At 43.2% G+C, this 26,619-nt stretch overlaps 1 protein-coding gene across 1 annotated transcript; it reads left to right on the top strand.

The window, feature by feature from the left end:
• The first annotated feature begins 233 nt into the window (after nt 1-233).
• LOC128850282 (ubiquitin-associated protein 1-like) lies at nt 234-21,495 on the top strand. The gene is made up of 6 exons (XM_054053302.1): nt 234-267; nt 8,955-9,079; nt 10,935-11,846; nt 16,638-16,832; nt 18,300-18,401; nt 21,355-21,495. The coding sequence occupies exons 1-6, from the start codon at nt 234-236 to the stop codon at nt 21,493-21,495; spliced, it is 1,509 nt and encodes a 502-aa protein (XP_053909277.1).
• The last annotated feature ends 5,124 nt before the right edge of the window (nt 21,496-26,619 follow it).

The following is a 26,619-nucleotide window of genomic DNA, read 5'->3' as shown; positions in this document are numbered from 1 at the left end:
TTTTTCTCCATTTTGTCATTTAGATTGTCGGACCCTGAGCTAAGTTATTTGTATGTTCAGTCAATTCTCAGACCTATAGAATAAATTTACTTATCTGTCTTGAACAGAATAAACAACAAGCATCTGCAATGTTTCCCATAATCTAGAGATAAGACTCTAGAACTGCATAGACTTATGCTGTGCTATACATATAAAGCTGTTAAAGCTGTTTTAAAATGTTTTTCAGGTTCTAAATGGCTTCTAAGAAGTTGGGGTCCGACTCTCATGGTAAGTGAAACTTGGTATCCTTGTCTTTTCAACAGGATGAAACCTACTATTGCTGCTGACTAATGTCCCAGCCTAGACAGTCCATGGAGACTAATCTGTTTAGCTTTCAAGTAGTTTTTCATTAGGAATGAAGTGTCTTGGCTTCCTTCTTGCATAGTTGCTTGCTTATGCTGTGCCTATTCTCTGATTAAACTGAAATTCAGCCTGTGACTATTCCCTACTCCTTCATGGCAGAATAAGACCTTCCCCTTCCCTCACTTACTCCTTCAAAATCAAAGCTGAACTGCAGTTGTAATATTGATCTGATGTTTGCTGAAGTGGACACTAGATCTGTAGCTCCTTTCTGTGGAAGTCACATGTGAAACTGGATCGAAAGTGTAGCTTTTAATATATCATTGAGCTATGCTTACTTTTCGCTCAGCAGTGATTCCCCCCCCAAACTGGACTGATCTGGTTCAGCAGGTAAATGAAATGTAGAAGATATTCTCTTATTGAGATGTATACCGTCATGCAGATGATAGGTATCATAAAAATTATTTGCCTGTATATTTGCTTATCTCTTAGAAAATGGAGTATAATGTGAGAGGGATTAATATTTCTGTGGAAGATAAAAAGTTCAGTTTGCTTCTTCAAATCAGTAATCATTCAGGGCATGACTGTGACCTTCATGGGAAATTTCTAACATGAATTTTCATGCTATAGAAACTTCTGCTTCTAGAAACTCACCCTTCATCTTCCTGGAAAATCTTTCAGATAAGAGTGTCCTGGGGAATTCAATTTTTCCTTGAGTTTTTTATTCAGTCTTGCAAGCATAAAGTTGAAGTACAGAAAAAGGAATTCCTTGCTTAAATATGATACTGAAAATGCTGGCAAATAAACTCTTAAGACTCATTTTGGAGTTTTAGAACGCAAGCATCCTTTATTACAGCACTGCATGCATGGGGGTTAATTCCACCAATCATGCGTAACAAGACGAGCTGGGTACAGAATATATTTCCCATCTATGTGCATATGTATAACATTTGTCAGAAATCTCATGCATATTCTGTTACTTCCAAGAACTAATTTTAATGTTATTGTGAACTTCACAACAGCCAAATCTCCACTGATTTGTACCAGTTCCCTTGTCTGTTCGACCATGCATGCCTCAGATAAGTAGAAACTATAAAGAAATGGAAATGATTACAGAAGATGACGCAGCATACAGCATCTGCTCAGCACATATCATACCTAACACAAGGTGTTATCATTTCTAGAGAGAATGCTGTCTGAAAAACAGGCTGTCAACTTCCAGAAAATTCATTACTTACATAAGTTTTAGCTGAAGTTAGAGAACTGATTCTACTTTAGCTCAAACCAGAATATTCCACTTTTGCAATAGTAACTACTTCTTGCATCAAGTACATGGCTAAGGGTTAATAAAAATGGCCGATCAAAATTTAATTTTTAAATGATCTTACTGTGGCCCAGTGATCCTGCAGTGAGACCATTAATTTCTTTATTAGATAGCTGCTAGCTTTTCAGCAGTTGCTCTTGTATCTGCTCTTGTATTCTGTATATGAACAATGAACTGCTTGTCTTTTGAGTCTGCTTTTATTTCTCTCTTCTGCTCCTGAAACCAGACTAGTGTAGAAAGACACTGCTTGGAGCTAGAATTCAAACTGTCTTAAATATTTTTCAAAACAGTATGGTGTAATGGAACATGCTCCTGGCTTCAAAAGAATAAAATCAAAACAAATGGTGCTGTAAGCTGTCTACCCTTTTGTGTACCCTCTGTTCCTAATGATACCAGCGACACTGTCACAGTACTGTTTCTGAGGAATAGTTGAGCATTTTCCTTGGCTTATTATGTCTTAAAATTGGCAGGACAATTGTTTCAGTCTTCTCCAGGGCTGTTAAGAATTAATCCCACTAAGTGAATATTGGCTTACTGTAAACCATATAGCCCAATAGCTACCTTCAGCTCAGCGTCTCTGGCAGGCTGAATGAAATTGGTCAACATAGTTGCATCTCATGCACTTCTTGTTGAGCTGTTTATTGGAGGTTAGAGGACTGTTGTTGAATCACAGAATGGTTGAAGTTGGAACGGACCTCTGGAGATTATCATGTCCAAGCCCCCTGCTCAAGCAGAACCACCCAGAGCAAGTTGCTCAGGACCATGTTCAGATGAAGATGAGAACATCAGGTATGTGTGGAGAGAAAGGAACCCTTTTTCTGTCTCGAAGGGTGGTATTAGCACACACCTGTAACTGTGCCTAAGCATGCAACTTCAAATGCTTTCCTGTCATGTGAATATTTGGAAGTTCAAGTTTGAAGTTTGAGTAACTAGTGGCATCTATAAACACAGCTCTCATCTGTTGCATAAAGTGTCAGTTATACCAAGTGCAGTATGTTAACATTGCTGTTGTATCATCACTGTCACTATACAACTTGAAAGCTTTTAACTCCAATTTCAGAAAATTATGTAGGTGTGATTTGTGTGACCTCAAAAACCAAATTCTGCTTGGTTTCAAAACTGTTCCCCATTCATAACCAGTAAGTGGTTTTATCTGAAATGTTTCCATTTTGCTAACAAACTGGAGGACCCTTCTATGAGTTGGCCAGTGATTTCCATATTACACTAAAGCGGAGAGAAATCTTACTCTAGTGGTAGTTCCTTTGGCCAGGAATATCATACAGTGTACAGTGTCAGATCAGACTGACATGTACGGTTTTGCCAGGGCTATTCTCAGAATTTCCTTGATATGCTTTTAAATGCTAAAAGGATGAAGTGGCTAATGTCCTGGACAGTCCAGGGGTCGCTGGGGTGAGACTCTGGGTCTCCCTGTAAAATGTATGGCGTCAGTACCCACCAGGCTAAATGAAGGCAAAACGATGCCAAACAATTGGTCAAAAAAAGTTTTATTTGTACAGGCATTCTTAGGAATAAGATTGGCATTGGCTGCTAAATCTGTGGCCAGGGAAAAGAAAGAAAGAGAGGAACGGGAGGAACAGGAGGGGGAGAGAGAGAGAGAGAGAGAGAGTGAGAGAGAGCGCAAAGTGCAAGGACACCACCTGGGCTCCAGTCTCTTCTCTCTCCCAGGATGGCGCGCACTGCTGCAAATGTCCCTGATGGCCCCTCTTCCAGAGTACTGTTTATAGTTTTTTTGCTGGGCCGGCACAGTGCTTCTTCTAGCAAAGTTCTGGAACTGAGTTTGGGGGGGCTTAGGGGTGCTCTGGGGTCTGAGGTGGGTCCAAGGTATCATTCTGACCCTGCTCTCCCTACCAGCAAGACTGCAGCATGACCTCTCAGAATGAGAGAAGGTTGAAGGACACTGCCTCTGCTGCAGTTTCAACAGTGGTTTGAGGCAGCAAAAAAGAATCGGTCTCTTACAGTTAACAGCCATATTTGTCACAATTTAGCCTCACCCAGCTAAATTTTGGCAGTTTAAAACTGTGCAGTTGAGCTTCCAAAATCCTTTCCTCCACCACCACCCCTCGATGAAAAGGGAGAGGGAAATGAGAGGAAAAAGACTTACGAGTTGGAAACTAGAACCACAGCTTTAATGAAATGATAATGATAATAATGAAACTAATTAGAAAGTAATAAAATATATACAGATATCTGAGATCATGCCCCAGCCTACCCCTCAATGACTCTACCGTCACCACAAATGCTGCAGAGCAGACACGAGGGAATGAGGCCATGGTTAGGAGAGAGCTGAGCTCAGGAACTGGATTCAGGAACACACAGATCTGGGATCAGGAACAATCAGACAGACAAGGTCCTCACTGAACATCAGCCATCACAGAAGAGCGTGAGACCCTCATGATCTCTCAGTATTATACTGAGTATGACGTATATGGGATGGAATACTCTGTTGGTCATTTTAGGGTCACCTGCCCTATTCACCCCTCCTCGCAGGTGCAGCTCCTTTTCTGCCAACTTGAGGATGGCCTTAGTTAAGTACAAGCATTGGCCTTTTTGCATACCCATGCCCTGTGTTATCACTTTAGAGAAGAACACTGTCTCAAAAACATGCAGTTAGCTTTCAGAAAAATGGAAGTTACTTACAGCAACTGAGTTAGTCACAAAACTGACTCCAGTTTACCTCAAACTACAACAATATTAAATGACAGTTAAAAAAACCCTTTAATTGCTTCACTTGAACATGTGACTATTGAAGCAGTGGCTTGTGTAGTACTTTCTATGTGTAGATTTTGCTTATTGCTTTAGAATTTGCTGTTTAAAACAATTTGCACCCTTACTCATCAGTGTGTTCAGTCAGAAGGCTCATCTGTTTACAGAAAGGAAAGGATTCTTGACTTTCTGAATCAGATTGTAACTTCACTAGACTAGTACTGTTCTGATTGGGCTGGAGCAAAGTGAATACTACCTGCATCAGTGTTTTGCTTCAGAAAGACTTTGTACCATTAAATGTCATAAAACACTTAGTGTGTTTCTTAACGTATGCTTGCAGGTTTTGTAGCAGAGTTATATTCAAAATGAGGTTATAGCAGTGGTTGTTATTAAAAAATCTGTATACTGGGAAGAAAGTAGAAGGTTTTTATTCTTTAGTCTAGATTCTGAGGTTAAACTGGCAGCTGTCAATGAAGCCTGTCTAGTCTAGGTGTGTTTAGGTTTATTTACTGCACCAAAACAGAGTGTAAGTACCACAGTGTGTGCTAGTACCCTCTGTGCTAGTATCTATTTTGGGCAAAGGTGACAGCTGTGCAAGGGGAGGTATCTACCACTTACTGTGTCAGTAGGTCTAATAAGACAAGTATTTGTACACTGAGCAATTTGGGCTGTGGGATTGGTGCAGAGAGGTAATCCTGATTCACTTGGATCATCCTGCTTAGAGCAGGACTTATGCCAGTGGGACTAAGCAGGGCATAGTAGCAGTAGTCACACGGGACTATGAGCAGTCAGGAGATCTGTTTGTCTCTGACCTGGCCAAGTGCAAGGTCCTACACCTGGGTCTGGACAATTGGCGGTTTCAGTACAGACTGGGGGATGACATGGTTGAGAGCAGCCCTGCAGAGAAGGACTTGGGGGTGCTGGTTGATGAGAAGCTTGACACAAACCAACATTGTGTGCTCACAACCCATAAGGCCAACCGTATCCTGGGCTACATAAAAGCATGGCCAGCAGGGCAAGGGAGGTGATTCTGCCCCTCTGCTTCTCTCTTGTGAGACCTCATCTGGAGTACTGTGTCCAGTTCTGGAATCCTCAACATAAAAAGGATATGGAGCTGTTGGAACAGGTCCAGAGGAGGGCCATGAAAATGATCAGAGGGCTGGAGCACCTCTGCTATGAGGACAGGCTGAGAGAATCGGGGGTTGTTCAGCCTGAAGAAGAGAAGGCTCCGAGGAGACCTTATAGCAACCTTCTCGTACCTGAAGGGGGCCTACAAGAAATCTGGGGAAGGACTGTTCATAAAGACCTGTAGTGATAGGACGAGGGGGAATGGGTATGAACTGGAGAAGGGCAGATTTAGACTAGACATTAGGAAGAAATTCTTCACCATGAGGGTGATGAGGCACTGGAACAGGTTGCCCAGGGAAGTTGTGGCTGCCCCATCCCTGGAGGTGTTTTGTGGAATCAAACCCTATAACCCAAAATGAGTTATAAAGTCTGCTTTCGCTCATCAGAGGTGTTCAAGGCGAACAACGCCAAGCTCTAACGAACACTCTTAACCCCCCCTTGTCTGCTTTCGCTCATCAGAGGTGTTCAAGGCCAGGTTGGATGGGGCCTTGAGCAGCCTGATCTAGTGGGAGGTGTCCCTGTCTATGGCAGGGAGGTTGGAACTGGATGATCTTTAAGGTCCTTTCCAACAAAAACCATTCTATGATTCTATGATTTACCACACAGTGCAAAAGCTGTCACGTTGTTATTTATGTGTAAGCAAGCACTTTGACATATCCAGATTCTCAAACTACCAGCTCAAATACTCCTTGGATGCCATGTTGCAAATAGTGGTGTTGGTTGCCAGTAAGGTTCTATCTGGATGCTGTACTGTATAATGCTTGAATGTGTGCTTTTCAGGAAGGATCAGTGATAATAATATTGTATTCTGCCTGGAGCATTTTTTTTTTGGCTTGGTGGTGCAGGTGGGATGTAGGTTATTCAGCCTGATTGTTTCAAAGGAGGGAATACCACCTGTGTCCTAACAGGACTCTGGGTCCAGCCAATGTGGTGCATAGCATGAGAGCTCAAGTGATGACAGCATATAAGCATTAAACTCCAAATTAGCAAGATATTCCTGTTTTCAAAAGTTGATCGTCCTTTTGGAGCCTGTGACTGCATTGTTGTGGATGGAGTCAACAGTGAAGGTATGCAAACAGTACTTAAACTGTCATCTGAGTATGTAAATGCTCACTGAGCTAGAGGTTAGTCACTGAACTGGTGTCTTGGATATTGCCACTAATGTCTTTTTGGATCTGCAACACTCAAGGCAAAGTTACAAATAAGTGTTAGAAGAATGCTTCAGATTGTTATTACATAGGCAGAAACCTTGCCTGTAATTTGAAAGGCTTAGACCAGTGGTAACCCCTTTCAGTTAATCAAGAAACTGAGTGCACTTTATACTGTGAGTTTTCTAGTACTTCTTCACAGGAGCTCAAGGAAAACAAACCTATAGTCTGGCTTCATGGAGATGGTTGAGCTCTAAGTGATTCTGCCTCATGAGCTTGCAGGATGCCTAAAGAAAGAGTTTTGTCTGATGTCATGCCCTGGATCCACAAGCTTCATGCTTATACCTGGGACTCTTTCCACCTGCACAGTCAAAAGACACGTGTTCATTTATGTATGTGGTGATCTGGAGGCCAACCAGGTCACTCTCAGGGTGAAAATCGGAAGCAAATTTATTCTGGTTTTCGACCAAAATGAACATACCAAAATACTCAGGTGCACAGCTGAGATATGGGGGTGCAACTTCATAAAGTCACAGGAAACAGATTTCAATCTGTTCAGATCAGTGTGATCCCTGAACGCAACCAAGGTCACTTGGATCCAATCCAACACACACACCATAAGGTAATGGGAGAGAGAGAGAGAAGGGAAGAGGAAAGAGTCACCACATCAATGGACAGCAGCAGTTCCTCGGGAACACGTGGTCGCTGCAGCAGCTTCTTCCAGGCCGCGTGGTCCAGGCTGGTCCCATCGAAGTGGTGGGGAGAGCGCACCGCGTGGCTCCTTGTGAGTTCTTTTGTAAGGCCAGTGCGTGCCCCATCAGCACGTGGAGGGGGGGGGGGGTCTTGCCTCATGTGTGCAGAAGCTCCTTCAGGAGGGTCCGGCCCAGTCGGTCCGGCGGTGGAGGAAGGGGATAGAGAGGGCAGCCAGCGCCCACCACTGTATCACCTCCCCCTGTAGCAGCCAGCTCAGGACCCTGAGCTCAGCCAGGCGAGGGGGAAGCGGTGCTTGCTCCTGCACCTCCCCTCCATTGAATCCAGCACCACAGACGAGGCCCTCAGGCGATCTGTCTTTGGGGAACGCCTGCTGCTGCACCCCCTCTGCTATTCATTCCTTGCGCCACAAAACAAGGGTACAAATGGCCAGCCTTCAGATGAAATGTTTAAGGCAAAGAAAGAAGTAAAGTCGGGCTTTACATCCTAAGACACATCTTAAATACCACACATAAGTGATAGATATAAAGGTGATAGATATAAAGGACAGGTGGAGGACCATGAGATAAGTCTGAGGCCTCTCATTGGAGTGATCACAAATCAGACAGCTGATTAAGTTAGATTGCCTTGCTTAAAAATCAGAATTGCTATGCTAAGTAGTCTTGAGCTATTTCACTCTGTTTTGGTTAAAGTGACTTTGGGCCACTTTGCCCTTGACTGAAGCAAAGAAACTTAGGCTTAATAGTTTAATTTAACTATTAAGGCAGGTACACTTTATACAGTGCTCAAGAAGACCTGGGATTCGTCCTCAGAGTGCTTCTACCCAACAGTGACTTCAGAGAACTTTATATTACACAGAGGTGTTTTCATATTCATATTCATATTTTTTCCCCGAAGTAAGAAGCATACTTTATTCCTGGAACCTCATTGCATATCCAGGGGGGATGAGATCAGTCCCACCCATAGTCGTTAAGGTGTAGCCATATCTCTGTGGTCCATCTCAACGACTCTGGGTGACAAGAAGAGTCGTTATCGTTATCTTAGTCATTAATCTTGTTTTTTAACACACTGCAGTTGACATTCCATCTGACCATTTACAAATCACCATTTCAGACTACTTCTGTCCAAATGTTACTTCCTACTTGTGTGCCAAAACATGTATTTTGGTTTGCCTTAGCTGCTTTAAAGCTGTGTCATTTTAAAGCCTGTTTTGAATATGACAAAAAGTAATGGATCTTTTTATAGAGACATAACAGAATATAGTGTTCAGGAAAGCTCCATCTTCCAGTTGTGTAGGCGTAGTCTTGTCACAAGAGAAGCTAAGATGTTGGGTATATTGACTTCAAAATCTGTTCAATTGTTAGATTGTTATGTAATGTGTTTGTGGGTTTACTTTTTAATAGTTGTGGGCTAGAACATTAAAAAAAGTCCAGACAGATTCATTGTGTTTCCTTTGTATTTTGTCACCTGCTGTGGTTGGGGCAGCAGAGAGAAAATAGTTCCCAAATACAGAAATGTGAGTTAGAAATGTGCATTAAACTCATCAGATTTTTTGATACAATTTCTGCTTTTGATCTTAGGGCCTTTCAGTTATCTTGATGATGTCCCATTTAAGATAGGAGACAAATTCAAAACCCCAGTGAAAGTTGGATTACCTATTGGTTTCTGCCTGCCTAATTCTTCTCAGCTTGTCAGAGAAGCCCAGGTAAGTGATGTGTTTTGCTTTTCCAGGCTCTTCCCCCTCACCCCTGTCCCCCCAAGAGAATTGTTTAGATTGGAAAAGACCTTTAAATACTGACCTTTAAGATTGTCAAGTCCAACTGTGTAAGTGTGGTGCTGTAAATTGCAAGTAGTCACAGTTTGCAAATGTGTTCAAATATTAGTCTTGTCGGTCCTGTAGTGTCATTTTGTGTGCCAGGCAGTAGTTGCAGAAGATCTGTTAGAATGCATAGAAAAATAAAAATATGATAGGCCATGCAAGCCTAATAGCATTTATTTATTTTATTTATTAATTTTATTAATTCTTTTCCAGCTGTAGGGCAAACAAGTTACAGTTTGGTACGGATGGCTTCCAGGTCTTTGAGGAGAACATCTCTTTTATCATAAACTCTTGGTAGCATAAAATCAAAATAGTGTAGACTATGCATCTCACAGTGCAGTTTGACTTTTTTTACGGCTGTAGTGAGAGCTGTTAAAAGAAAAAAGTGCAGGGAAGCAAAATTGACCAAAGCCATATATTTCTATATAAATACCCTAATTTTTTTAATATAAAAAATATATTAAAATATATTGGTTTTGGTCAATTTTGGCCACATATATGACAGTGTACACATATGCACACAAAACTACAATATCTCTGTGTATCCCGCCTCTTGGAATCTTAGAGCGAAGGGAAAGGAAAACTGTTATACGGTTGAGACAACAATTCTCCAGGATCTCACTGCAGCCCTCTGTAGGATGGGATGTGACGCGACACATAGCGAGTTCCAGAAAAGCCTAGTAGAGACCTAGCAAGCCTATCTGGTTTGTTGCTCTTTAGAGCTAGGAATTCATATGACCTAGCAGTTCCATGGCAAGAGCACTTCTGTTTGGTTATGTGCCATTATCCTGGTAGGGATATCTTATGACTTCTTGTCTTGACTACACCCTGGACTTAGCTTGTAGGCTATGTTCTCTGAACATATTGTGGTTATTTGAAGAGTATTTGAGGCTGTTTATTCTTCTTAAAATATTAAAGCTTTAAGTAGATTTAATCCGTTCAGAGTTTTGTCCTCTCAACCAAGCCACTATGGTGGCCAGTAAACTGGTAGTGAGTAGCTTACAAATGCCTTCCTGTGCTAACCTGGCCCTGAAGGAGCTGTTAAATGAGAAAAGCTTGTGGGATCCTGTCATGCTATTAACTGCAGCAAAATTTGCTGCTGCAGGTAGTAGTCATTTTTGAAGTAGCCAGTATGTTCCCTTTGGCTGGTGAGATGTTGGCACTGGGGCAAAAATACCTCTTAAACCAGTGGAGTGGGTATAAAACTCTAATATCAAGTCCCTTAGGAATCTTTTAGAGGGGAGTTTAGTAATACCATATTGGTCTTTAGATGGAAAAAATACACTGCCGTAGTCTTGAATGACTTGTGTAGCTTGTGGGCAGGGATTAGTTCAGTGTTTCTAGATCTGGGTATGATTGTCCTAGTAATGCATTAGACTTTTCCTTGCTACATTTGTTGTCTATGGGAGAGAGGGTGGGAGAGCTGTGAAACTGATCTTGGGATGATTAGTAGCTCTAAAGCAAAACTAAATGTGGGAAGAAGGCAAAATATGATGTTATAATCCAGATTGTAGCCAAGTTTTGCTGCTAGAAGCAAAATGAACTACTTCTGGTGTCTTCCAGCTTTGCCAGTCTGTAGGTTACAAGAGATGCTGGGGGAAAAAAAAGAAATTATGCTTGTCCATGGTAATCCATGTAGCTCTTATTCTGCATTACTTACATTGCTCTTAGAAGTAGTGGCTATGACCCTTATAATTTATCTTTTTTTTTTTTTCTCTCCTTTCCCTCCACCCCTGGTCAGTATGACTTCTCACTGGAAAAGAAAACAATTAAGTGGGCTGATGATATAAGAAAAATTCAAGCTGCCCAGAGAGAAGCTGCACACAAGGCAGAAGAAGCATTAGCAAACTTGAAAGCAGCTCCAGAAGACAGGGAGTACTCAGAGGGACCTTTACCTGAGACCATGCCTCCTCCTATTAACCCCATCCTTGCTAGCCTGCAGCACAATAATATTCTTACTCCCACACCAGCCAACAGCAGTACTGTGAAGCAAAAGGTTCTCAGTCCACCTCGTCCGAAAGCAGACTTCAACCCAGCTGATTTTGAATGTGAAGAAGACCCATTTGACAAACTGGAATTAAAAACTATCAATGATAAGGAAGAATTAAAAAATATTCTTGAAATTCATGTTGGTACTACTGGGCCAATTGTTGCACAGCTGTTAGATAATACTTTGCCTAAAGGAGGGTCTGAGTCTGTGTTGCAAGATGAGGAAGTTCTGGCATCCATAGAAAGGGCCACATTGGACTTCAAGCCCCTTCACAAACCCAATGGCTTTATCACTTTACCGCAGCTGGGAAACTGTGAAAAGAGGTCCTTGTCTTCCAAAGTGTCCCTGTCTCCCATCACTTCAGTTAGCAATATCAAATCTCTATCCTTTCCTAAGCTTGACTCCGATGAGAGTGATCAAAAATCATCAAAGCTCACAAGCACTTTCCACAGCACTACTTGTCTCCGCAATGGCACTTTGCTCAGCTCTTTGCAGACCTGTGCTCAGAGTAAAACTAGTGAACTGTATGGACACCATGGTATTTCTACTCTAAATGAGGACAGTGGCATGGAGACAGCATTATCCTCTTCATCCAGGCTGCCATCCCTGGCTGTGTCCACAGTTTGTAAAGAAGAAAAATCATCTCAAAGCACAACAACTATGGTAAACGTAGTAGATTAGAACTGGGGTTGCTGGGAAGATGTGGAGGTGCAGAGGCAAATGTTGCTTCTAAAATGTCCTGTGGCTTTGGTTTTAGTTTCATTTGATGAGTGATGTGTAGATCCTCTTAACTTACACAGCAAATTGATCAGTTCAACAAGTCTTCATGCTGGCAGTTCTGAACCTCAGATCATTACTCTGCAGATTTCCCTGAAATCTGGTATTTTTAGATCAATTCTGGTGATTTTACTTTTGAGTTTTCAGCTCTTCTTGTTTGTAGTTGCACACCTTTGAGCTAAGCATATGAGATATCTTCTTTGTATGGTCCCACATTCTGTCTTGTCCAACTGAGATATATCAGATTCTGAAGTGCTATTAGGTTATGAGTCAAATATCTTCTAGATTTGTTCCTCTGCTTGCTGCTTTATTTACTGGAAATAATGGGAAATGCAGGCTTTTCAAGGAATATAAGCAATAATAGATTAAAAAACACAGATGTGCTGTGTTATTTAGGAAAGAAAAAGGTGCTTGCAGTTGACATGCAGTGACATAAAATACCTTTTTTTGGTTTTTTTCTTTCTCCTTCCTTGAGATCCTTTTTAAAATCTAATCTTTAAAAGGAGGAAAATGATGGTCTAAAATCTGGTATTTACCACCTTCCTTGTGAAGGAGAGTGGAAAGATTGTTTGGTGGATACCAAACCATTCTTGAAGATCACCTCAGATTGCTAATGTTACAGTCATTTGCCTCACGGCTCAGAGACAGGAGTTTGACAATTCATTTCCTCAGACTTTGAGCAAGTTGTAAAATTACTTTGGAGACATTTAACTTAATGTTATCTGTTGTCTGTCTCTTTGTGAATAAGAGTAGAGATTTGAGTAAGTTTGGTTTTTTCTGAAGAACCTAAGATCTGGGCATTAATACTCCTGAAGCCTAGTGAAAACTGTCTAGTTGAATTCTCTAGCTGTCTCTAAAATAATATGGTTTCTTGTGTCTGATATAAGTAGTGTTTCAGTGGTTCTGTGATCTTATTTGGCATACTGTAGGTTTTTGTGTGACACCATGTGTTCTGAAACAAATTACACTGCTTGTCTCCCATTGTTTTTTCACCTCTTCTCAGACTTAGGTAAATGCACTATTAATTGTGAAATACTGTATTCTGGCAACTAGTGTATTCGTTGGAGCAGAGCAGAACAGCTGTTTATTAATCACTAGAACAAATTTTATAGTAAACTTTGACAGAAGCAGCAATGGCTCACTGCTACAGATCACAGGTTTGAGAGGCGATTGTATGATCATACGTAGCTCAGAGGTGAAACCGTGAAGTATGACACATCTCTAGGGATTAACATAAAAGATCACTTGCAGATAGATAGATGGGCATTCAGATGGCCAGATTTTCACTCTAACTATTCAAATCATTATGCAGGATTAAAACTTATTAGAGACCAAGAGGGAATGTGTATTCTCCATGTCCAGAGAAGGGCAACAAAGCTGGTGAAGGGTCTGGAGCACAAGTTTTATGAGGAGTGGCTGATGGAACTGGGGTTGTTTAGCCTGGAGAAAAGGAGGCTGAGGGGAGACCTTATCACTGTCTACAGCTACTTGAAAGGAGGTTGTGGAGAGGTGGGTGTTAATCTCTTCTCCCAAGCGACAAGCGATAGGATGAGACGAAACAGCCTCAAGTTGTGCCAGGGGAGGTTTAGATTGGATATTAGGAAAAATTTATTTTCTGAAAGGCTTGTCAAGCACTGGAAAAGGCTCTTCAGGGAAGTGGTGGAGTCACCATCCCTGGACGTATTTAAAACACTGGTAGATGTGGTGATTAGGGACACGGTTTAGTGGTGGATTTGGTAGTGTTAGGTTAAGGGTTGGACTCAATGATCTTAAAGGTCTTTTCCAACCTAAATGAACCTATGATTTCTTGAGAATGCTGTAAGGGAAGATATAAACTGTATAAAACAAAAAATAGACTTACAAGGAGAGGTAATAAAGATCTTAATTTGAAACTATTTCTGCTTTGGAAGTAGCAATAAATAGGTATGCTGACAGATCTAGTGCTTTCTGTTTAAATTTCAGGACTTCAAGACTTGGTTTGTGTTGTCACAATATGGTCCCAGTGGCTGGAAAATGACAGCTGAATTGCAAGAAACTGAAATAAATGCAGCAAAAGTATTGAAGTAAACGTAACAATCCTTGGAGTATGAAAATGATAGAAAGAAGTCAGAGTCATCCCTGTGGCTGGGAGCAGAAGGGTCATGTGCCCTTTTTCTGCAAGGTTACACAAGAAGCCTGTCCTTTTTAGAAAGCTCAGGACAATTGTATATTCTGGTCTATTCCACAGTGATTTTATTTTTTTATTTTTCTAACAAGACTAGTAATTGTAACTTTGGATTTGGAGTTGCCACTGGATTTTAAACTTTACCAGTGAATTGGATCTAGGATTTTTTGGATGGAAATAAACCTGTGATTTTTCTGAAGCCACAGTCTTTCTGTCCAGGGTGGTACCTTCTCTTTTTTTGGAAGCTCACTGCTTTTTTGCAGCATTGGAAGAAGGTTGAAATGACTAGTGAAGACAACAGGTTGGAATTAAACAAAGCTGATCAGAGATCTGATTAATATGCTGCATTTTATTTACAGAAATTTCTGGTTACAGGAGGATGAGGCACTCCTGGTGGACCATTCATATACTGCCACACTAGTGTGATGTGTGCAGACACACCAGCTGCAGGCAGGGATGAAGTCCCTAAAAGTAGGCACAGTGTGTAAGCACATACTGAAAGCACTGCATGTCTGCTTCTTGAAGGGTACTGAAATGCAAGTTTGAGATGTAAGGGAGCGTAACCACTGAGTGACCAGTCCTGACTTGGTCCCCTGTGATTCCTTTAGGTGTTTCCCTCCTCCACTGGAAGTCACTGACCACAAGCACAGGTTGTCAAGCTCAAGTAGATTGAGGAGGAGGAGTTGGTTTACCCAGACTCTTGAGTCTCTGATGTCAGAAGCAGTTTTGGTTTTCCTGGCTGCAGCATCAATAACAAAGCATCATACTTCAACTTGATAACTGGCTGATTTCAGGGCTACTCCAGACCCCCATTTCAGTGTATCCTGTGTTCTAGTGCTTTTTGCTCCAGCAAAAGTGCCTGGAGAGGATGTGCGCAAAGAGCTTTCAGCCTCTCCCCCACCACGAGGAGAGGTTCTTGGGTAAATCCGTCCATCAGACTGAATATGATTTCTCAGGCTTTGTCTCCTAGAAGAGACATTGTTACCCTGGAGATGAAAATGGTCAGAAATGCAGAACAAAATCTCTTTGGTGGTGCTTTGTTTTTTTTTTTTAAATAAACAAAATTTGTCAAATTCCTAATAGATTTCCCCAGAACTGGTTTTCTATAAGCAGTTTTTTGTTCTTTAATTTGGGCCCAAAGAATGCCTTTCTGAAAGAAGGGGACAAACTTTCAAGCTATCTATGTTGGCATAATAAGTATTAAGAAATGCAAAAAACTGAGGCTCTTGATCCACAGTGATTTTCTTGCAGTCTTTCCTAGTTCTATTTAAAATGCAGGAAGACTTTTACATGGATAAACTGAAATGTGCAGATTTGGTGGGGCAAAGTTCTGACTTTGCACTGCTGTTATCTTGGGCAAAGTAGTATAAAGTGATGGGTTGGTTCTGCCCTCTGGCAGCCCGGTTTTGCAGAAACAGAGCAGGTATACAGCAGGGAACATTACCCAGCTTTGTTGGCATCCTGGGAACGGGAACAAGTGTTGGGCATTAGTAGAAAAATCACATACTCCTTTTTAGCCAGTGTGCCATATTGCTCATATCTAGCATATGAAGTGCAGTCCTTTGAGAATAGAAAAAGAGTATGTTTCTGTTACCCCTTCTCATGGTGAAAAAGTCAAGAGAAGTCTCTAGGTAATGACTTCAAAATTATCATTGTCATTCAGGCAGTGTAGCACTGGGTCAAGAGCTGAACAGGAGACAGAATTTTACACTGAGCTGTATGAACATGTAGCTGTTACAGTGAGAGAATAAACAAACGTACAATTATTATGAGGAGAGACATTATTCTTGGCGTATAATCTGTTTATAGAGTGCTGAGAGAAGAAACTAGCCTTGTGATGGCTATTCTATAGCTACACACAACTGCGTAATGTCTGTATCTCACTTGTGGAAGCTTAATAAGACCACAAGTCTCCCTAGTATGGCAGACATTCCTAGATCTCTCCTGTAAAGTCCTACTCCCCTAGAGGTAGCAAATTCTGCTCACTGGTGCATAATGTTTATAGTCATCTTATTTGTGTGTTGCCCAACAGGTACAACCAGACTACAAGGAAACAGACATCCCTGTGGTAAGTTCCCAAATACCTGTGTGCTTGCACTGGTTTGCATTTCTGCAAATCTCCAGAAGTTGTGTTCCTTTGAGTACAGAAAATTGTAGGCGATGACCAAACTTGGGGCAAAGGAAGCAATCTCCATGCTTCCTCTGAGGTGCAGGGTTTGGCTATATCATAAGGACCTTCACTATTGCAAATGTTGGGTATTTAAAGGTTTTGGCCCCACTAGTAGGAGAGGATATATTGTGAAGAATTTGGGTTGTTGATTGTTGTTTTGAGGGTAAAAAGAGTATGGTGGTAATCAGACTGTGGTTTCATCCTAACAGTGAGTAACTTCCCAAGGGCAGTTTGGAAAGCCTCTCAGATTAATTACATGGAGTATTCTCATTCTGCACTAGCCAGAAACAGAATGTGGGGATGCAGATGACCACTGTCTCTGCCTCTGGATTTTCCCCTTTAGGTAACACCCCAAAATTTGCCAGTGTCTAAAGTGCCCAATAACACTAGCTGCACACAGCAGGATGGCCCCACTCCTGAGCTACAGCAGGTCCTCTCCACTAGTGAGAGGCAGTGCGTAGAAATGGTCGTCAACATGGGATACTCACCTGAGAACGTCTTGAAAGCCATGGAGAAGAAGGGACAGAACATAGACCAGGTAAGAGCTTGTGCACTGGGAAAGAAACCTTTGGTTGGATGCTGATTCTGCTGAGAAACAACCTTGGGCTTGCAAAATCGATAGGGGGAAATACTTTTATTCTAATGGGGTTGCAGCCTGTAGCTGCTGGGATATTAACTACTAGAAAAGCTGTCACCTTGCAGTAAAGGCTCCCAAAGCCAAAGAAAAGAGTATCTGTGCCCATTTCTGACGAGTGTCTGCTTGAGCTAGCCATACCTGTGGGTGCTGGGTTAGAGGTATGCTGAGCTTGGGATGCATTCTTAGCTCCACGTGAAACTGGGAGAGGTACTGGTCTTCCCAGGAGCCACAAAACCATTGAAAGGAAGCTTAGCATGGCTCTACACCATGCATAGTGCCATGTGAGAAAAAAAGCAGCCAACTTCCCTTGTTCTGAACACAAGAGGTTACAAAGCTGATATCTCTCCTTGTAGAGAGATTTTCTCCTGTAGGCTTATGACAGCCCTGAAAGGCTCTAGCAAGGCACCACTGATCGACTCTTTTGTGCACTCTGGTTGTGGTGCTTCCTGCATCGTGTGTTGCCTCAAACACTTGCTAAAACCAGGTCACAGAGCATAAAGCGCTGCAGAGTGAAGTATGTCTCTGGGTCTTGGATCTGCTACAAAAAAACATTTGAAAGGAGAGACAGCATGGCCAAACTTTCCATGCTGACTCTAGGCAGGCTGTGTGCTGTGCAGAGCATCACCTGGTGGGACTGTTCCTGTTGCCTAGGGAGAATTGTCCCAGTGACTTCTGCTTGTGGAGCTCATCTGTTTGCCCACTACCTACCAATCAAGAACAGTTTAAGCTGTGCACCACAGTGAACTGTACTATCAAATGGAAAAAATGTCCCTAATCCTGTTGTGTTTGCAGGCTGTGTTCTTTCTCATACCTAGTATTACCTATCTGACTTTTCCCCATACCTCAAAGCTGAGGAGGGATAAGAAATTTGGTGGTGGTTTCTGAGTGTGTGAGCTGGGGTTTGCAGCTTGCTCACCAGTATTCTGAGTTGATCTTAAAATGCTTACTGTTTTCAGATTACATCAACTCTTGCAGCTGTCTTGAGAGGAATCTAAAAGCTATCTCGTCTTGACTGCTGGACCTACAGTTTCATTTTCAGAACTTGTAAAAATCATAGTTAAATTGCCTTCTGCTCAGTGATCAGGCACAGAAGGCTAAAGATAGACTTCTGAGGCTTTTTTGACCAGAGTGGCAGATGATGTTCAGAGCTGGTGGGAGAACGGGAGGACAGAAGGGCTCATCTGTTTTCTCTGAACAAGCTCTTGCATAAAGAGTGTCTCACTCTCCTAGGAAGCACTTTATCTTGGTCCCTGGTGAAGCCTGGGGTAGGGTTATGCTCAGCCCCTCTGCAAGTAAAGAGATGGTATTTCAACTGTGTGCTGTGAATGCTGCTCTGCAAACTTAGTTTTGTTTCTTCACTCCCCACAGGTTTTGGATTACCTGTTTGCACATGGACAGCTTTGTGAGAAGGGCTTTGATCCACTTCTTGTTGAAGCAGCTTTGGAAATGCACCAGTGTTCAGAGGAGAAGGTGAGGGCGCAACATGCTAAGCAATAGAGAGAATGTGCCGTGATGGGGGATTCCAGCAGCAGTTCCTCTGGCTGGCGTAATTCTGGCTTTCATGCTAGTGCTGCCTTGTTTCCAAAAGCTGGCTGCCAAAAGATAACTTTATGGTGATAAAACAAATATGTGTTAAAGCATTAGAATTATTCTGCATTGTTTTATTAGGGAGAATATTCAGTCCCTATTGGATGCAGAAGGAACAACAGCGACAAGGGATGAGGACAAGGCTGAGGTACTTAATGCCTTCTTTGCCTCAGTCTTTAATAGTAAGGGAAGTTGTTCCCTCTGTGTACAAACCCAGGAGTTAGAGGAGCAGGATGAGGCTCCCATGATCTAAGAGGAGACAGTTAGAGACTTGCTTGCCCAGCAAGACACACACAAGTCTATGGGGCCGGATGGGATCCACCCAAGAGTATTGAAGGAGCTGGCGGATGTCCTTTCCAAACCCCTTTCCATCATCTTCCAGTGGTCCTGGCTGACTGGGGAAGTTCCACTAGACTGGAGGCTGGCTGATGTTGTGCCCATCTACAAGAAGGGTTGCAGGGAGGATCCAGGGAACTCTAGGCCTGTCAGTCTGACCTCAGTGCTGGGGAAAGTCATGGAACAGGTGATCTTGAGTGCTATCATGAAGCACATGCAAGAGAACCGGGTGATCAGGCCCAGTCAACACGAGTTCATGAAAGGCAGGTCTTGCCAAACTAACCTGGTCACCTTGTATGACAAAGTGACTCGAGTCACAAAGTGACAAAGTGGGGTTCCCCAGGGCTCAGTACTGGGTCCAGCTCTGTTCAATGTCTTTATCAATGACCTGGATGAAGGCATTGAGTGCACCCTTAGCAAGTTTGCAGATGACACTAAGCTGAGTGGAAGCATGGATCTGATGGAGGGTAGGGAGGCTCTGCAATGGGCCCTGAACAGGCTGGACTGCTGGCCTGAGGCCAATGACATGAGGTTCAACAAGGCCAAATGCCAGGTCCTGCATTTGGGGCACAACAACCCTATGCAGTGCTACAGACTGGGGGAAGAGTGACTGGACAGCTGTACAGAGGAGAAGGACCTGGGGGTGTTGGTTGACAGCCGACTGAACATGAGCCAGCAGTGTGCCCAGGTGGCCAAGAAGGCCAATGGCATCTTGGCTTGTATCAGAAACGGCGTGACCAGCAGGTCCAGGGAGGTTATTCTCCCTCTGTACTCGGCACTGGTGAGACTGTGCCTTGAGTACTGTGTTCTCTTCTGGGCCCCTCACCACAAGAAGGATGTTGAGGCTCTGGAGCGTGTCCAGAGAAGAGCAACGAAGCTGGTGAGGGGGCTGGAGAACAAGTCTTATGAGGAGTGGCTGAGAGAGCTGGGGTTGTTTAGCCTGGAGAAGAGGAGGCTGAGGGGAGACCTTATTGCTCTCTACAACTACCTGAAAGGAGGTTGTGGAGAGGAGGGAGCTGGCCTCTTCTCCCAAGTGACAGGGGACAGGACAAGAAGGAATGGCCTAAAGCTCCGCCAGGGGAGGTTCAGGCTGGACATCAGGAAAAAATTTTTCACAGAAAGGGAACAGTCTGCCTAGGGAGGTGGTTGAGTCACCTTCCCTGGAGGTGTTTAAGGGACGGGTGGATGAGGTGCTGAGGGGCATGGTTTAGGGATTGTTAGGAATGGTTGGACTCGATGATCCAGTGGGTTCTTTCCAACTTAGTGATTCTATGATTACTTGCATGCATTTTTATGGGGACAGGATTTTTTAAAGACCTTGCTTATTATGGTTGCAATGTTTTGAACCCAAAGTTCTCTTGTGGGCGAGATGCTTGGTACAGAGACAGTTCATTTCAGAAGCAGGAAATTATTTTTCAAACTCTGCCAGCCTGCCCCTGGCCATGGATTTTCTCCCTTGTACAAACACATCTGCCTGGCTGCTCAGCAAATTGGGTTAGAGCTTGCTCTGGAAGAATCTGGAAAATGTTTTTTGGGGTCTAGTTCATTGTCTGGCTGCTTTACCAGCACCAAAGGTACAGATGCAGGAGCAGGTAGCCAGGGCAGAGGACTGAAGGATCTTTTAAAGTCTGCCAGCCTGTTGTATCTCTAGTTATTATATGAAATCTTTAGAGGTGCAACCTACCCCCCTCCAGACATATATATGCCTTCCTGAGTTTCTTGGACTTAGTGATGAGCTTGCAAGTAGAAGGACAACAGTATGAAGATGAGAGAAGTGAACGAGTTCAGGAAACACATTTGCTACCGGCTTAACCCCAAAATTGGAGATAGCTAAACTCATGATTACACATTTCAACCTGCTTGCTTGGTTTGGGGTTTTTCTTTCCTCTGGAGGGGAGCAAAGTTACTGTAAATGGCAGAGGATCAGATGATTCACTTCTTGTCACTATTTTCTTTCAAAGATTGGGGAGGATTCATGGTTGATGTTGGTAGTATCGTACACAGTGTGCCCGATAGGGTTTGTGCTAACGCCCCCAGCGTGCCCTACATCTGAAGAGCCAGTTAATAGCAAGGGCTACTCTAATGTTCCCAAAGTCAAAGTAACTTAAAAAAAAAAAAATCAGATGCAGTAGGAGCTGCTGGGGGAGCAGGGTGCCATTAATCAGCATTTCTGGGAGCCCGAATTGGACCAGGAGCTGATAAATTTCCTACTGCGAGAGACATCCCCACAGACTAAGCTTTGGTGCCCTTGCTGAAGAGGATTTTGGAAATGCAGAAGTGCAAACACAGGGGACTGAAGGTGGGGCTCCATGTGCTACTGCACTGAGCTCTGCCAGTTCTGTTGTGAGTGGACTTCCTCCAAACAGAGTTGGAACAGGCTGTACTTGGGGAGGAGGAATCCACCCCATGGGATGCCCAGTGGAAGACTGGCTCTGTGCTAAAACTCCTCAAGCACTGATACTCTTTTTTTTGCATATAATGGACTGTCTGTGTCTTTCAGATCACAGAACTTCTCCAACTAATGAGTCAATTTAAAGAAATGGGCTTTGAACTAAAGGACATTAAGGAGGTCTTATTATTACATAACAACGACCAACACAATGCTTTGGAAGATCTAATGGCCCGTGCAGGAGCCAGCTGAAAGTACATTCCTCAATACTTAGAGTGCAATGGAGCAGGACCAGCCCTGCAACCTTGGCATCCAGTGTGACGTTCTCAGCAGGAAGGAGCCTGGCTTTTTGAATTACATGGGAGAGTGACCAAGCAAGCCCACTCGCGTGCATCACTCCAGCGTTTCTCTTCCCACTGAGAGCCAACTTCCTTAAATTATTTTTTTAAAGTATCCTTTCCTAAGTTTCCTTTTTCCAGCTTGGCCATGGAGAGTTTAGACTGCCCAGCCTCTACTGGAATTCTACATAGATAGAGACAGAAATGTTTTTTTCCTGCCTCACTGTTGCACTGGAGTTGGACAGAAGAATACTAAGTTTGATCTGAAACTAGAATGCTTTGGTTCTTTGAAGCTGCTTTCATGATGTCTGTACTGAATTACTTGACTGTCACAGTCCAGATTAACTAGTTAAATTTTACTTTTAGGGAAATGGAGTTTTATTTTTTGGTTGAAACTTAGTCTGTAACTTAGTAAAACACTGGTTCAGAAACTGTCGCTATGCATAAACAGAGAAGCTGTTCCTCTTTTTTTTTTTTTTTTTCTTCCTTCCCCCATGCATCCAACATTTCTGCCAGACATGAGTGTCCAATGTTGAGTGACGTTTAAGTTCTCTTGAAACAGGTAAGCTGTGAACTCTACCTGGACCTGCAACTTGTGTTGGTTCTTGAACCTGAGAGCAGAGAGCTGGGGCTCGGTATTCTCAATCCCCCAGACTTGTAGGATATTTAAGACAATGCTCTGTAGGAAATCAGTTATCTTTTTGTTTTAAATAAACCTCCTGCATCGCACCGAGTATTCTTTCAAGCACTTTCTTTAAAACAAATATACTCATTGCATTAGTTCAATTTTTCACACTGCTGTAGAATTACATAACATCTAGCACTAGAAATCAGGTTGTGGGTTGGTTTTGATAGTTCAAAGTATTATGTTGTACATTGTTCAAGTTCTAAATACATAAAATATCAGGAGTCTTGAGGAATCCTTAAAGTAACTTGGTAAATATTTTGATTCTGCAGAAGAACAACTAATAAAACCCTCAAATATAATTTCCAGTATCATGGTTCCCATTTCTCATGCTCTTTGGCATCAGCAGATGAAGTTTCTGGATCCTGCCTGCCCAGGTGCTGCCTACTCCTGTAGGCACACATGAACACTGTGTTTGGCAGAATGGCTAGAGGTCTCCAGACAGGTGGCTGCAGTGGTGGAACGTGCTGCTTTTTCTCTCTTTTTTGTTGAAAAAAACAAGCCTAGGTGTCCAAAATCACGTTAGAGCATGGAGCTGGGAGCATTGGGTTTTGGGAGGGGCAAACTGCTCAGCTCATTGCCTCAGCTTAGGTTTTTCAGTAGGAGGTTTTAGCTCATCAAGACCCCAAAGGAGATGGCATGTTTCCATTATGTTATTACCTTTATATAACCAAAGCATCCAATTTGAGTCCAGTGTTAATTCTTGGAATTCTCTGTGAGATGCACAATTATGTTAATTACATACCTTTACTTAAAACAAAATGATGCTGAGGGGAGATGCAGCTGGCAAGCATCTAGGAGATGTGGAGATGGATGATGAGTAGAACCAGGGCAGATTACCTTGCACTGGGCTTCACCAGCTTCCAGTGACAGGGCTGAAATTAAAACTGACAGTTTGAAATGAGGAAATGGGGTTTCTCATCAGTCAGAAAAGCTGGAAAACAAAACTCAAACTGCTGTACTGTCACTGCTGAGAGTGTTGGTTTGCGTTACTTGTTTCAGTTTTCTCAGAGTTAATATCCAAACAAGTCCCTGTGTGGTACTATAGAGTCCTGAAGGGGCAAGAATTCTTGCCAGCAAAGAAACAACTATTTAGACCAAACCTCTGAATAAAATATCTCTTTTCTTGTGTTAAGTTTTTTCACAGTCCCTGTGCAGAGGCTGGCTTTTAACCCCACTACAGTAACTACTCTGCTTATGGAGACTGCTGTAGAGGTGGAAGTGATACCTGTAAAGCTAGTGGTCTCCTTCCAAAGAGATGTACCTGTCTGTATCTTCCCCTGGTGACATTGCTCTTGCCTCAGCAGTGAGGTTTCTAGATTTACATCACTGAGTGGCTGAAGGCTGAAAGTGTGTTTCTGGGGTGGCTTCTCACAGAAAGAAAGACCACGGGGTGAGATTGACCTGGTGCATTAGGGGAGAGGCACTTCCACAGAAACATGTAACAAGGGACACAATGTGATGAGATTTGAATGTTGTTTTGGGTGCTGTGTGAGCTGAATGCAGGCGGAATGCAGGAACAACCACAAAGCCACAGATAAAATGAAAAGAATAAATTTATTTCTGTTACCTCACAATCTGGGGCAACTCTGAAACAGCACTCGGGCAGAGGGAACGCAAGCGGGAACACAGGCACCGTGGAGCTTGGTCCCTGCTAGAAAGTGTGTGTGTCAAACCTGCTGCTTTGCCTGTATATTATCAGGGAAAGGCAGAGTAGTTTTCCACTGTGCTTTGAGCTTTCTCATAGCAGGGCAGAAATATCAAGCATTTTTTCTGGGATGGCCCTGAGTTTATCACAGACCTGTGTTACATGAACACAAAAGGTTCTGCTTGTCAAGCACACAAAGCTAGGCAATGATTAGCATGATTTATGTGTTTTTCTACATCCCAGCTGCAAGGTGTCTCAAGTGTGTTTTATAATTCCTCCTTGCCAATCTTCCATTATATTCCCACTGAGGTCTGGGTGTCCTGGTGAAGAGGCAGAGCCAAAACTGGCGGCTGTGCTTTGAGCCAGAGACCCCTTGAGCTGCCTCCTTATGGTTCTGGACAGCAGCAACCTAGTAAGTGAGGGGATTGAGGCACGGACTCCTGAACTTGTATTAACAGAAGACCCTCTACTGCAAAACCAGGCTGCTTTTATACAATTCTGCTAAATTTCAAAAAACATGGTGTTATCTGATTGGTTATGAAAAATTGTCCCCGCGCTCAAACTTCAAAATAACTGGTCAACGGGTAACTGATCACATGCTGTTCACGGGCAGTCCCAACTCCTTCTTTGGGCATGAGATCTTATGTTTACGGTACTTTTCGTAGGTACTTTCCCGGCAATGTTCCTCTGTTGTCTGCTTCTTCAAGGTCCCTCAAGGGCACTCTTCAACTCGGCCAATTCTGTGTGTGCTGCCCTCGCAGCAGCGCGGAGGTGGCCAGAGCAGAGGGGGCGGCCACTTGGCTGCGGGAGCCAACAGCATCCATGGGCCGCGGCAGAGCCGGGCAGCCCCATGCTCCGCGCACCGGCGCCGAGTGAAAAACTCCCCACAAGTAAGGGATGCGACACTGAAGAGCTGTCAGTCACCCAAGCCAAGGGCTCCCACTCTGCCTGCAGATGGCTGGAGACCTGGTTGGATGAGAGTGTCGCTGCAGTTGCTGCCTTGTCTTGAAGGTGACTTCTTTCTGGGATCCTACAGTCTGTCAGGCAGTGGGAGCCGCAGATGCCCCTGTGTCCCAGGGCTGCAGTGTGCCCCAAGGCTTTCTTTGACCGGCCTTGTGGCTCCTGCAGCCTTAGGTCTGCTGGAGCACCCCTGGGTGCACTACATCAGCAGCTTTTCTACATGCTGCATGGCTGGGCAGCTCTCCGTGCTGGGGAGACTGCTGGCTTCTGTCAGCAGTGCAGCAAAACCTGGTACAAGGGTGGTGGTGTTGCTGCTGGTGCAGGCTGTTCAAGTACACCATGCATGGCTGGTGGGTGGAAGACAGCTTCTGAATCACCAGTTATGTCAACAGGCCAGGTGTGAATCAGAATCAGAATGGTTTGAGTTGGAAGGGACCTTAAAATCATCCAGTTCCAACCCCCCTGCCATAGACAGGGACACCTCCCACTAGATCAGGCTTCACAAGGCCCCATCCAACCTGGCTTTGAACACCTCCAGGGATGGGGCATCCACAACTTCCCTGGGCAACCTGTGCTAGTGCCTCACCACTCTCATTGTGAAAAAATTCCTCCTTATGTCTTGTCTAAATCTACCCCTCTCCAATTTATAGCCATTGCCCCTTGTCCTATCACTACATGCCTTTGTAAAAAGTCCCTCCCCAGCTTTCTTTTAGGTCCCCTTCAAGTACTGGAAGGTTGCTATAAGGTCTCCTTGGAGCCTTCTCTTCAGGCTGAATAACCCCAACTCTCTCAGCCTGTCCTCGTATGGGAGGTGCTCCAGCCCTCTGATCATGTTTGTACTATCTCATACCGATTCCCAGCCCCAGTTAGTCTTTCATGATCAAACAAATTGGCATTTTGATCACATTTACTTTAAAACAAATTTCACAAGAGTTCTGTGGTAAATTGAATTTTATTTTAAATAATGTCAATTATTCAAATAAAATATCAAGCATCTGCCATGAGCACTAACAGTCATTGCTGTGCCTGAATACAAAAGTGAACCAGTGAGTCCTGTTATTGCCAAGGATGGGTGGGTTTTCACAGCTAGGTCTGCTTTATTTTTTTAGCTTAGTCAAGTTTCATGTTCAGTAAGGAAAATAAAATTCTGAGAACAGACAGATAATAAAATCTTACATTCAACAAGATATTGTCTTGTGGATTGGCTGGATGAGTCTAGTTTAAAAGACATTATCAGACCTTGGAAAACTGCATTGTTGTTGTTTTGTTTAGTAGTTGTTTCTCAGTGTTCCTGGCCATTCGTCCAGGGAGCAAATAGTTCCTGCTCTGGGAACTTGCACTGTGACTTGGATCTGCTAGACAGACTTGCCTTTTTCACAGTAGATTCACAGGTGGCTCAAATTTGGTAGCTGACTTAACTCCCATGTCCTCTGCTCATGGAAATTTTTGGTCACTTATCTATCTTGTTACAATTACCTTTGAAAATACTGAGGTTTACATGGCACTATTGGTTGTGCTAATGGTTTTTCCTTGTGTGTTGCTTTACAAATGACCAGCTTGGATAAGAGACTGAAAAATGCCTGTGTATGTGCTTTGATGAGCTGCTCTTTAAAAAAGCTGAAAGTACAATCAACCAATACTCATCTCCCAACCAATACTCATCTCCCAACCAATACTCAGAGTATGTAGAAAGAAAATTTTCTTCCCTAGCACTATGTTACTGGCATTTTCCTGTGACCTGTGCA

Source organism: Cuculus canorus, chromosome W (genome assembly GCF_017976375.1).
Source record: "Cuculus canorus isolate bCucCan1 chromosome W, bCucCan1.pri, whole genome shotgun sequence".
NCBI classification, from domain to species: Eukaryota; Metazoa; Chordata; class Aves; order Cuculiformes; family Cuculidae; genus Cuculus; species Cuculus canorus.
Note: the sequence above shows the minus strand (reverse complement) of the source record. Positions and strands in the feature narration are given on the sequence as shown.

Coding starts and splice junctions, on each gene's coding strand:
- LOC128850282 (XM_054053302.1), top strand. CDS start 234: ATGGCTTCTAAGAAGTTGGGGTCCGACTCTCATG. Junction 9,080..10,934: donor AGCTTGTCAGAGAAGCCCAG/GTAAGTGATGTG, acceptor ACCCCTGGTCAG/TATGACTTCTCACTGGAAAA. Junction 18,402..21,354: donor ACCAGTGTTCAGAGGAGAAG/GTGAGGGCGCAA, acceptor TGTGTCTTTCAG/ATCACAGAACTTCTCCAACT.